Below are 14,481 nucleotides of genomic sequence, written 5' to 3'. Positions count from 1 at the left end.
TAATAAAATATACACGTACAGCTTCAGGGATCTGCAGGTAGTAGTATATAAGGTACTTTGAATGATTAGACATAGCTACAAATACGACAATCTACATGTCCAAACAAAATACTTCAAGGTGTTACTTGTGATTATAGAGTGCTACCCGTAAAAAAACATGGTTACAGGCTGTATTATTCTGAACAAAATATCCCAGTGCTCAATATACACTCGCAGGGAGTTTTGATATATACAACGGACTTCTTTCAGTTTCCGTCAACCAAATCCACTCACTAGGCTTTGGTCGGCCCGAGGCTATAGAAGACGCTTGCCCAAGAAGCCACGCAGTGGAACTGTACCCGGAACTATGTGATACGGAAGCAAGTTTCTTACCACACAGCCACAAAAATCACTACATCGATATTGAATCACACTGAGCCTACCGCCATTGCATGAAGTGCTTAGGAGAGAGCCATTCCAAACAATGATAGTTCAAGATGAAGCAATTTATTTGGTGAAGGAATAATACACTATAAAAACGATTCGCTAATCATTATTTCTGTGAGTATGGTTAAGTCTATGTTTAGCTGAGAAGCTCTATGAAGACCGAAGTATGTCCAGAATAACCTTCCATACAAGCAATAACAATAATAATGATTATGATGATGATGATGATGATAATGATCATAATAATAATAATAATAATAATAATAATAATAATAATAATATCAGTCTGTGGGTTAATACTATCTTTTCCACATCGCATAATCATTTTTTAATCAACCAAATGAAGCACATATCTTCATAAGTGTCATTGATCTCCTGTGGACAGAACAAGGACTTAACAATACCACAAAAAAATAACCTCTAAACATGACAAATATGAAACAGGTGAAGCATAGAACAGTTTGAACAAAATGATTTGGTAACAAAGGTTATAATGTGTGTGTGTATATATATATATATATATATATATATATATATATATATATATATACATACACATACTAAACCAATATGTAAAAACAAGGTAAAAATATTTCGTATGAAACAAATGAATAGTTGGGACAAAGGTTAAACGTCAAATTATGTTTTAGAGGGTATTTCAAAATTATTTATTAACGATTGCACACGGATGCTACATGTCATGTTAGAATTAATGTCAAGGCAGGAATAGAACACCATAACGTTATGCGCACTGAAAAGTTTGTGGTCTCTAGATGTAATCGGAAAGTGGTAACTTACAAATGATAGAAAGTTCCTATCAATATTAATAGTCTAAGTCATTAGGTAGGTGAAACCGGACAATTTTTTCTACCTTCCAGGTCTCATCGGATACGGGTTTAGAGCGAGGCGTTCTGTGTTGACGGATGGGCGTAGGATCATTTAACGGATAACGTACAAATATATATTCAACATGAGACATCGATTGTTCTTTATTTGTACACCTGTTCTATTTGTATGCGCGCGCGTTTGCGAGCGAACGCGCACATTCACAAACACACACTCATAAACCTTCATTTGTATGTATGTATGTAAACATATATTTTTATGTACGTGTGTGTATCTGATATTTACTGAACCTTAAAATACGTACGTAAAGAGTAAAATGTAAAGAGTAAAATAAATCTCCGTCGTTGTCGACGATGAGTTTTCCAGTTGTTCGAACAACTGAACTACCTTCTCATTGAAATACAGTGCAATTGATTGAGTATTCCGCAGCTACTTGTACCCGAAACGTAATCAACAGATAGAATCAGCGCGTAACAGTTTTCAAAAAATGTGATATGTCTGGGTTTGTGAATTATAGATACAGTGCATTTGAAGGGCGTTCATACTATTTCCGCCACGCAATTTAAATTACAAGATACACCTAAATTCGATGCTACAGTATTAGACGTTTGTACATATCATGTATTCATTCATAAACGCACATACATATATACATACATACATAGTTCGACAAAAGTATTCCTCTATCCGCCTACACATATAACGCCCACAGACATAAATTTGCGGTTTATGGTGCTTGCGTGTGTGTGTGTGTGTTCATAAGGTATATACGTACATATATATATATATATATATATATATATATATATATATATATATATATATATATATGTGTGTGTGTGTGTGTGTATGTATGTATCCATATACACATGCATACATGCATATTTGTGTGTGTATGTTTCTACACACATATGTTAGATGTATTTGAGTACGCAAACAGATCTGTGCATGTGTGTGTGAATATGTACACACACACACACACACACACACACAGATGAACTTTAGGATCATATAAGAGTATATAAGATGGTGAAGAGGTATGCAAACGACATGACAGACATACACATATGTATATGTATATATACATATGCGTGTGTGCGTGCCTTTGTCTTTTCCCCCCCCCCCACTTCATTTCCTGAAAACCGGTGTTTGTGTGCTTACGTCCCCGTAACTTAGCGGTTCTGCAAAAGAGATCGATAGAGTAAGTACAAGGCTGAAAAAAAAAAAATCCCTGGTGTTGATTTGTTCGACTAAAATCCTTCATGGCGGTGCTCCAACATGGCCGCAGTCAAGTGACTGAAACAAGTAAAAGAATAAAAGAATATATCCACCACGTCATTAAGACCACCACCACCACCACTACCACCACCTCCACCACCACCGCCGGCCACGGAGACATCAAGTAGCGACGTGATGAAGCGAAGATAGTGTCAGCTATGAAATGATGACAGCACGTGACCGTAATACATGTGACATCTTCCTGCATGTTCTGGCAGGAGAGGGCATACAGTGTGTAGCAACATGGGTAACCTGAATGGCACGCCTAACCGAAAGTTACCTTCACTTTTTTTTTTTTGTTAGTAGTGCGGTCTTGCCTGATGAAGAACCACGCTTCTCGAGAAAAGTTGCCCACCACCACCTCAAATAGAAATTCCACGACCACAAACACCACCACCACCACCACTACCATTACCACCAGAAACACCAGCACCCTCCACCATCACCATCAAAGGTGATGCCGAAGGTGAGATATATAGAATAGTTGGTGGAGGTGGTCATGGAAAGTATAGGCCAAGTGATAAAACCATTATTCATTGGAAATGGGGAAAGGAAACAGTCAGAAAGTGGGGGCGATGGGGGATTGCTCTTATTGTAGCTGGTGGAATTTCACCTGTTGCAGTTCTTCATTTTGGAAATGTGTGGGTGTTGATGTAGTCCAAGGACATACATTAATGCCTTGGTCAAAGAATGAGTTTTACCATAATTCCTTAAATAAAAAATTGTAATGTATGTATATATATATATATATATATATATATATATATATATATATATATATATATATATATATATATATATATATATATATTCATATGTATGTATGTATGTACACATACATGTATAACACACATACACACAAACATATATACATACTAGGATGACCATAAGTTGCTTTACTCTTTTCTATTTATTATTATTATATATCATATACCCCTGTATATGATATATATATATATATATAATATATATATATATATATATATATATATATTACATATATCTATATATATATATGACATATATCTATATATATATATTACATATATCTATATATATATATATATATGTAATATATTTATATATATTTAACTGCTCTAACTATATATATATATATATATATATATATATATATATATATATATATATATATTACATATATCTATATATATATATTACATATATCTATATATTACATATCTCTCTCTCTCTCTCTCTCTCTCTATATATATATATATATATATATATATATATATATATATGTAATATATTTATATATATTTAACTGCTCCAACTATATATATATATATATATATATATATATATATAATATATTTATATATATTTAACTGCTCCAACTATATATATATATATATATATATATATATATATATATATATATATATATATATATATATATATATATATATATATATATATATTAATCGGTTGACAATCATGAAATAATAAAATGAAAATTTATATACCATAATTACAAAACAAAATTGAAAATAATGAAATGAAGAAAAAATATATTTTTAGAGTTTGGCATAAAGCCAGAAATTTTAAGACGGGCATATCAATTACATCGATCCCCAAAGCTAAGCCAGTAATTGTTTTAACGGCCCCGAAAGGATGAAAAGCAAAATCGACCTCGGGGGAATTTGAACTCTAAGCGTAAAGAGCCAGAAGAGAAACCACTAACTATTTTGTTCGACGCACTAACGATTTAATAATGGTAAAAATATATGTATTTATGTCTTCAGTTATATTTACCCGGATCTTTTTTAAAACGGGGGCCACATTTTTCATTAATGTTTTACATAGTGTTTTTGGTACCGAAAGACTTTCAAACTTCGTATACTTATCTATTTTGTGTTATAGAACAGAAAAATATTTTTGCATTCGAATTTATTTCATGTAAAAAATTGTCTTATTTCGATAATTTCAACCAATCACTGACAAGTATTCAGTTGTTTACATTTACTCCTTTGGCTGATTAAGCGGTGTAAAGCGTATTTAATTTCCATAGCTTCGTTTTGCTTTTTTCTTTTTAAATTTGCTGTTTTACCCTAACCCTAACCCTAACCCTATCACCGATAGAATTGTTTCAGAATCGTTTGTTTATGTAGTCGGCACTTAATGTATATCGGCTGAATGGACATCAGTGATTGGTTGAAATTACAGAAATACGACAACTTTAACATGGAATAACTTAGGGATTTCTTTTTTTTTTAAGAAGACTAAGAGAAAAAGATGTTTTATATGACACATTCTACCAGTGTTCCAAGTTTCAAAGTGTTTCGTTAATGAAAAATGTGGCCCCCGTTTTAAAAAAGATCCATTTACCCTGTTCTGTCAAACTTATACACACACACACACACACTATACGCGAGCGCGCATACACACATTGTGCACGTGCATGTTTATGTAAGTGTTCGTATATGTATATGTGCGAGTGTGAAGATGTATTTTTGAGTGTGGAGGTGTTCTGTTGAAAACAAAAAAAAAAAAGAGTCCAGCAAAAGGTATTTGTTTTGGTGTCTTCGGTCGAAACATAACGCCTTTTGTCGTACTCATTTTTTATTTATTAAAACATTGATTCTCGGTCCTAATACTTCGAGTCCTTTATTGTAAGCGGCTTAACCGTACCCACGACTTATTTCCGCATATGTATGTGTGTGTTTGTGTGTGTTTGTGTAGGTATATACAGACATACGAATGGATGTTAAGTAGAAAAAACTTCAACATAGTTCCGTTGAAGAATCGCAGAGCGAAACTTGAGCAAGTATATACACACACACACACACACACACACACACACACACACACATATTTAGAAATCTAAGGCAAACTTATAGAACAGGACATTCTTTGTCTATAATACACCCTTTGTTTTAGCTTCCTATCTTCGCCTGCTTTCTTTCTTTATTCTCCTAGACTTTCTTTTTCTCTCATTTTTCGTTCCTTCATCGATTCTCTTTATCAACCAACAATTTCCCGCATACCGTCAAAGACGTAACTATTTTCTTTTTGTTTGTATTAGTAAGCATCTCGGAAAGAGACAAACGTCTCCAGAAAAAGAAAGAAAGTTCTCGACTGTTATTTTTATTGATTAATGATGTAAAATTATGAATCTAGGATTGAAAGTAGATAATATGTGTTTTCTTCAACTGTTGAAGTAAACAAATTATAAATGTATATTTTCCCTAACAACTGATGTAACAGCCGCTAAATTGGCTGTGCCTTTAAGAAGTTATCTGGGGAACGCATGGCTGTTTGATTGTAAAGCTTGCTTTGCAACCACATTGTTTTGAGTTCAGTCCTTCTGTGCGGCACCTTGAGCAAGAGTATTCTATCATAGTCCCGGGAAGATTAATACTTAGTGAGTGAATTTAGTAGACATAAACTGTATAGAAGCCCTTCGTGAATACACACACACATATGCACGAAGGGCTATGTGTGTGTGTGTGTGTGTGTGTGTGTGTATGTGTGTGTGCGTGTATGTGTGTGTATTTGTGAATGTGCCCCCACCGCGTGGCAACCTGTGTTGGTTCGTTTACGTCTTCGTAGCTTAGTGGTTCAGCAAAAATACTGCGATAGAATCAGTACCAGGCTTTAAAAAAATTTTTAGGTGGTAGTGGTGGTGTGTGTGTGTGGAGTGGTTTGTTGACTAAACTCTTGAAATCGGTACTCCAGTATGGCTGCAGTCCAATGATTGAAACAAGTATGAGAAAGGTAAAAAAAAAAAAAAAAAAATCGTTTTTTACAATGCAATTTTCCTTAACACGTGTATCATATCTTGTGTTTCTTCGGACGATGCGCTTAGGTAATTTAATACCCACCTAACATTAAAAAAGAGAAAAAAATACAACCAAAACTTAAAAAAAAAAAAAATTACGAGGAATAAAATGGACACTTTTAAAATAGAATTTTATTGATTTTTATCAAGTTAATTAAAATAGACTGCTTGTCTCAAAGTGCAATTATAAGCTGTAATACAAGGCTTCTCAAAGAAAACCACAGGAAATTCCATGGGTGTACACAAGTCTTTGATTAGATTTTTTTCTTTTATTTGTTTCAGTCATTAGACTGTGTGGCCATGCTTGGGCATCACCTTGAATTTTTAGTAGAACGAACTGACTTAGTAATTATTATTATTATTATTATTTTAAAGCCTGGTACTTATCCAATCAGTCGCTTTTACTGAACCGCTAAGTTACGTGGACGTAAACACACGAACACCGGTTGTTAAACGGTGGTGTGAGACAAACACAGAACGAAGTCACACGCACACCCATATATATATATATATATATATATATATATATATATATATATATATATATATATATATATATATATACGCGACGAGTTTCTTTCAGTTTCTATCTATCAAATCTCCTCACAAGTCTTTGGTTAGCCCGAAGCTATAGTTTAAGACAATTGTCCAAGGTACCACGCAGTGGAACTGAACCCAGAACCATGTGGCCGAGAAACAAACTTCTTAACACACACATTCTGTTCAATGTGTTTAATGCGTATAATATTTTGTCATGGTATTATGGAATATATATACATACGTAAATACACACACACATACACATAATACATAATACAAACAAGACAGAATGCATTGAGCAACACGTTTTATTGCATCATACTACAATCGTTTCATCGTCATTTTAACATCAGGTCATTGCCGAAACATTATTAAATAATATATAAGGCGATGAGCTGGCAGAAACGTTAGCACGCCGAGCGAAATGCTTAGCGATACTTCGTGATATCCGATATCAGTGAACCACCGTTCACATTGATCACTGATATGGATAGTTAAATTACCTGGAATATTCGGAATAAACTGTGGCCAAAACACGCGGAGATGCTTCGCTGTTGATTTGCCTTGGTCTAATTTAATTGGTCCACTCTATTTTACTGTATATATATATAGTAAAACGCACACGCACATCGAATACAAGGGTAATAACTAACAGGGAAAAATCGCAGAAAATGCTACAGGAAAAAGTATTCCAATTCATACGGACGTATTTATATACTAGTCCTCCCCCATCTCTCTTTGACTCTTCCTCATTTTCTGTGTATGAGTGTATGTATGCCGGTATACACACACACACACACATGGTGACCCTTTTACGTTTTTCGCATTATATAAATTGCATTGTTAATATGTACAAGTACTGTGAACATAGGCTGTTTCTCATTCAAGGTGCCCGAACGAGATTGATCTGGTCTCGGCTTATATCCTAGCTGCATTCCACTGATTCTATTGGTGACCTCTCAGTAGCTACAGCTATCCAGCTGCTTTCTCTGTAGCTTCCATCTCGATTTGGAAGTCTTTTCTTATCACTCCTTTAATGTGCAGGGTTCCAGAGGATTTACTGACTCACGAAACCACAACTGTCCACCACTCTTGTGGCAACAGTCTTTCGTCAACTCCTGGTATACCACCCGCACTCCCGCTTGTGCCTGTACTGTCGTCTCCTCTCCCAGAGTACAGTTAGCTCCATATATATATATATATATATATATATATATATATATATATATATATATGTATATTTCTAACAAAATTGTCCGATGAACGGGAACGTGAAACTCCGAGTAACAGATTTTTGTTATATTTCTGCTGCTTTTAAATAAAGTATATATATATATATATATATATATATATATATATATATATATATATATATATATATATATAGAAAAAAATTTTAATTAAGGTACTCAGAAACCTGGATATTTGTACATTTACAGATTTTTATTAATGTCACATATTAAATGAAGCGCTTTTCACCTAGTCGTGTAGGTTTTTCAAATTGTTTTCAAAACAATTTGAAAAACCTACACGACTAGGTGAAAAGCGCTTCATTTAATATGTGACATTAATAAAAATCTGTAAATGTACAAATATCCAGGTTTCTGAGTACCTTAATTAAAAAATTTTTTCTATATAATTTCTGTACCTTCAAATATATATATATATATATATATTTACATAAAGAGAGAGATACAAACCGATATATATAAACACACACATATACATACATATGCATACACAAACACGCACGCGCGCGCAAACAAAGCCTATTTGGACTGTGGCCATGCTGGGGCACAACTTTAAAGGGTTTAGTTGCTTAAATAGACACCAGTGCTTATTTTAAGTCTCGTACTTATTCCATCGATTTCCCTTTTTGCTGTACCGCTGTGTGGCAGGTGCGTCAGCGAACCAAGACCGTTTGTCTAAAAGCGTTGACATAAGGAATGGATAGTGGAAGAGATGTAGCCACGTTCACAAAGAAACACACGCGCCGCGCGCGCGCGCATACAGACATGCATGCATGCATACACACACACACTTATATGAACGGCTAGCACACAGTTTCCACTAAACAAATTCACTCACAACGGCCAGTTCGGAGCCATAGTAGAATAGAGCGGAACTAGAACCTTATTTCAAAACGGACTTATTTATCACACTGCACCCGCCCTCCCACTCACACATATAAATCCATCATCATCATTATATTCATCCTCTCTGTTCTAACACTCCACGTTTCCATGCTTGAAAGGTCAGACAAACCTAAACTGGTTGAGATAGATTATCTACTGTCGGGATGCTCCGCCCGTCACCAACATTCATCTGTTTTGCAGGAAGCTAATATTTTATCTAATCGCTTCGAACACGAACAGTTCAATGACCGGATATATCTTAACGGATGATAATAGACAAATAATACCTTTTCTTTTTGCAGGAATAGCGTACATTATGTCATAAAGAGAAAAAAGAAACACACTTACCCACAAATGTATACATACATATATGTGTGAGTGGCGGGAGATAGAATCAGAATGAAACTTAACTGCACTGTCATACATGTATGTATATATACATATATATATATATACATATATATATATATATATACACACACACACATATATACATTTGCACATACACAAAATTACATCATTATAAATTTGTAGCTCACACACATCTATATATATATATATATATATATATATATATATAAATATATATATATATATATGGATATAGATAGATAGATAGATAGATAAAGAGAGGGGGAGTGAGATAGGATTAAATAAGTATATTAATGTGCATATTCATATTTCTGTTTATAATCTCATTAACAGACGTTTCTATTGTAAATATTTCAAACTATATAGTCATGTGTTTTATTTATATATATATATATATATATATATATATATATATATATATATATATATATGTAGTTTTATTTTCTCATGTAGCAGTGTCTCTTTAACACTGACTTTTCTTTTCTATACAAACGTTTCGCAAAGATATATATTGAAACATAAACACAAACACGTGCACATATGAATACTGCACATTGACACATAAGTTACATACTCGCGCACACACACATCTCTTTCTCTGTCTCTCTCTCTCATATATATATATCTATATGTATATGTGTGTGTGTGTGTGTGTGTGTGCATGTGTTTGCGTATATGTATGCGGTATTTGTCAAAGTTAAGTCTGTATGAGGCCGTTACTCGAAGTTTAACGTACCCGTCTCTCAAACGACTGAGATTCGTGAATGCGCAACTCCAAGTAGCGACAGTATAGCTGCAATAACAACAATTTACAAATCTTTACAGTCGTCACTTGACCCGGATAATATGTCCTGTTGACCATAATTTAAAATGAGTACTCAGTGAGTACTAACCCAAGGACAGTAAGACTTTTAAGGGTAGAATATTTGGAGTATTCAAAGTACGCTAATTTGAATGCGATTTAGTTTAAACTGGCGATACATAGGGACATGTACCACGGGCGCTTGATAACGGACTTTTGGGTTAATCCCAAAGCTAGACAAGTTACTGTTGGTGTTTAGCTCTAGTGCAATCTTGAGGAGCAGATTTATGATCAAAGTTTAGTCGTGAAAATCACATATTCTTTGAGTTATCTAGAACTACATTACCCCATGCGCCCTTAATTTTTTTTTCAAAGACAACAGGATGTGATATAGGGGAGATTTGGTTGCTTTTTGAGCATCTATGCATAGCTTCCTTTGTATCTGAGGGCTCTTCATAATCAAAGTTGAGCCCATGGTCCTTCGCAGGTCCTCTGAAACAGGTGACATCGATGTTGCTAACGTTCAGCTTAAAACTGTTGCAAGTCGATGGCAGCAGGAATGACATGTGTAAAGAAGGGGGTTATTGAGGGCCGACGTGCTCGGAAGGAAGGAAGGACCGGGTATAATGGTTGGCGAGGGCCCTGGAGGTTGGGCATAATCTGGGCGGTGAAAGGAAGAAAAAATTAGTTGAAGTGGTAAAAAGGCAGAGAGAAAGAGAGAAAGAGAGAAGGGAAGGGAGGGGAGAGTGTGTGTGGGAGAATAGTACATCTGTGGGTCAGACGTTCCAGTGTGATTTTCCTATCAATAGAGCGAGCGGCCTTTCTCTGTATGTGGTCTGCGTGTATATCAGCAGTACCTCATTAAGTGGTTCTCACCTGAGTTTTATAGAGGTTAACAGTTGATGAGTGGGGTGCTGAAGTATTAGCTGGCCCTAAAGATAAAGATCAGTCTTTTAAGATGTGGTCTTTGCTATGATGAGTGGCCCTCTCAGTCAGTTCTGCTTTGACAGAATTGGAAGGGGTTTTAGGTGGATGGGGGGGGGGCAGTGAAACGAACAGAATAGTCGAAAGTAGAGACTGGATCAAAATGACAACACCCTGGACATACAATTAAGAGACCGGTGAACCTGTGACCTACGAGTACTTTTTAAAAGCTCAACCTGTTACCCTGTGTTATTGGGGTGCCTGGCCAAACAGAACTTAAAATCAACAATTATAAGGCAACATCACAAATAACGAAATAAACAACAAAAGAAAAAAAAGTATTAACTAACCTGTCGTTAAGTTCCAATTTGACTCCGTTCGATCCTTGTCTAGCCATGTCTTCGATTAAATATTCCGAACTGTCCATGATCATTTTTTTTTTAGAAAAAGTTTAGAAAAAGTACGTGTTTTTTAAAAAATAAACACGAGTTGGTTTAAATGTTATTCACTTAAAATGTATTTTTACACAATTTGTTTTACGTATACGTGTAACACACAGATGGATACAAACAATTATCGTAGGTAAATGTATAAATATATAAATATATGTGTCTGAGTGTGTGTGTATATATAAATATATAAATGTTTACGTTATTTCCGTTAAGGGATTTTAGGAGTGTGAGCGATATTATTTATGTATTTCACTTGAAAATTGACAAGTAGAGAGGGGGTTACGATGTGTTTCACCGGTCAAAAAGGTCCCGATTAAGTAAACCACTGAAGTGATCAGTGGTGTTTGGTGGTATTAGTGCTGATGTGATTTGAAGATGTTTAGCCACCTTATCCGGGTGGTTGTTGTGATGATAAAGGTGGTGTCAGTGTACCTGTCGTAGTAGTAGTAGTCGTATTACTCGTAGTTGTGGAAGTAATCGTTGTTACTGTTGATATTACGAAGAGAAGCAGCGATGACATGGTCTGCAAATAAACAGCGACATCCAGACACACTAAATAGTTTTGTCTTGTCTGGTCTATGTTGTTGTTGCGGTTGTAATTGTTCTGTTTGTCATACGCTTCTGAGAGTCTACAACGACGACAGAAATGATATTAATAATGACAATATTATTATTAATAATAATAATAATGATGATGATAATGATAATAATAATAAAATTCTTTTCAATAATTATTAATTATAATAATCACTGACCAAAATTATATTATATTAATTAATAAGTTACTTAATAATCAGGTGGAACCGGAGTAGTCAGAAAAAGTGACCGCGTTGTTGTGGTCTGCTGTTTAGTTTAAATGTGTGAGATGTAACTCGATGTTTTGTCACCCTGACACATTGTTTATCTCTCACTATCACTCCCTCTGTACGCTTCTCTATCACTACCTCTATTATAACCCCCTCTCTCTATCACTCTGTGTTTATTTTCTATGTCTGTATTTTCCCCCCTCTCACGCTCCTCTTGGAAAAACTGTGTCTGCTCGCCTGCCTGCCTGTCAGCCTGACTGACTGACTGCCTGTCTGGTAGTCGAAGCCAGAGAAAAGACCGGGAGGAAGCTGGGAGGTAGTGTCTGACGGAAGGGGGGGGGGGATTGTTTGCGTGTGTATGTGTGTGTGTGTGTGTATATATAGATAATATATTTATAATAATATAAAGTGTGTGCGCGTCGAATCCACGTGTATATGTACGTGTATGTGTGCGACGAACGAAGGTCAATCAATGGGTAGAGATTCAGACAACCATGGGCTGCTGGTTTGCATGATGGATGGATGGATGGTTAGGTAAGGGGTGATGCTGAGGGGGTCCATTAAAATACAATCAAGCTTCTACCGACTTATTTAATTTTATTTGTTTTTGTAAGTTTAGGTCAATCAAAACGGAGCATCAATACGCGCGCGCGCGACCGTATGTATGTGTGTGCGTGCGTGCGCGCGTGCATGTGTGTATATTTGTATATACACATATATACATATATATTTACAAATGCCTGTAGATATACATACACACACACACACATATATATATATATATAGATAAATAGATAGACAGATAGATAGATATATTTATGTGTGTGTATATATATATGTTTATATATGTTTGTATAGACACATATATGTATGTATGTATGTTTGGACGTATGTATCTCTCTGTCTTTCCAAATGAGTGATGTACATGTTCGTCTAATTCAAATCAGCACACACACACATACATACACACACGCGCGCACACATTATTTATTAGCTGTGAAGCTGCAGAAGGGACTCAAGTGCCTAGAGTTTCCTGTAAAAGCGCTTGTCAAAGTATGTGCGCTTGTATGTATGTATGTATGTATGTATGTATGTATGTGTGTATGTGTGTGTGTGCATGTATATGCAGATAGGTAGGTAGATAGGTAAGTAGACAGACAGACAGACAGACAGACAGACAGACAGACAGATAGATAGATAGATAGATAGATAGATAGATAGATAAACAGGCATAGGTTTGGTTGTGCAATCAGGTCATATAAAACTCAATACCTGAGTCTTTGCATGTGTATTATTTTTAATCGGCCGAAGTTAAAAAAGTCACTTTGTAACTTCTACCAATTATATATATATATATATATGTATATATATATATATATATATATAATCACAGTATTCCAGTATCAACCAGGTCATCAGATGTTATATACTGCTAGTCACAATGCGCTTCCAACTTTGTCTTGATTGCACCATCTATCTATCTATCTATCTATCTATCTATCTATCTATCTATCTATCTATCTATCTGTCTGTCTATCCTTCTACTAACGATATACATTCATGTGTAGATTTACTTTTAGAACGGGTAATTAGAACCTAGTTCATAAACCATGTACTAAGTATTAGCTGTGAAGCTATATAGGTTACTCAAGTACTTCGAGGTTCGTGTGAAAGTACTTGTCAAAGAATATAGCTATCCTTCTACATACATACATGCACATGAAATATCATCAGTGTTTCATATATCCTGTATATATATGTGTGTGTGTATTGCGTGCGTGTACATATATATATATATATATATATGTATATATATATATATATATATATATATATATATATATATATATATATATATACACACATATACAGTAGAAATTATATATATTAATCGGAGTTTCGTTTATTGGCACTTAGCTTATACATGCATATATACACATATGGTATACATGAATGTATATATAAATGTATAGAAATACGAGGGGTGGGGCTAAAAAGTTCCTGGCTTTAAATTAAAGAAAATACTGGAGAATCAGTTAATTATGATCTTATTCAACATATTCCACCCCCACCCACCCCCACAGATTCACAAACTTAT

General features: G+C 34.7%; 1 protein-coding gene across 2 annotated transcripts in view; it reads right to left on the bottom strand.

The window, feature by feature from the left end:
- Positions 1-12,439, bottom strand: part of LOC106871550 (uncharacterized) — a 44,182-nt gene extending 31,743 nt beyond the window's left edge. Inside the window, exon 1 of one of the 2 annotated variants that reach the window (XM_014918053.3) lies at positions 11,476-12,439. In XM_014918053.3, the coding sequence (XP_014773539.3) occupies positions 11,476-11,558 (83 nt within the window). In that variant the 5' untranslated portion in view covers positions 11,559-12,439. The remainder of the gene's footprint in view (positions 1-11,475) is intronic. The other variant, XM_089351422.1, reaches the window with a different exon arrangement.
- Positions 12,440-14,481: the final 2,042 nt, after the last annotated feature.

This window comes from Octopus bimaculoides, chromosome 4 (assembly GCF_046866305.1).
Source record: "Octopus bimaculoides isolate indiv1 chromosome 4, ASM4686630v1, whole genome shotgun sequence".
In the NCBI taxonomy this organism is placed as follows: domain Eukaryota; kingdom Metazoa; phylum Mollusca; class Cephalopoda; order Octopoda; family Octopodidae; genus Octopus; species Octopus bimaculoides.
Note: the sequence above shows the minus strand (reverse complement) of the source record. Positions and strands in the feature narration are given on the sequence as shown.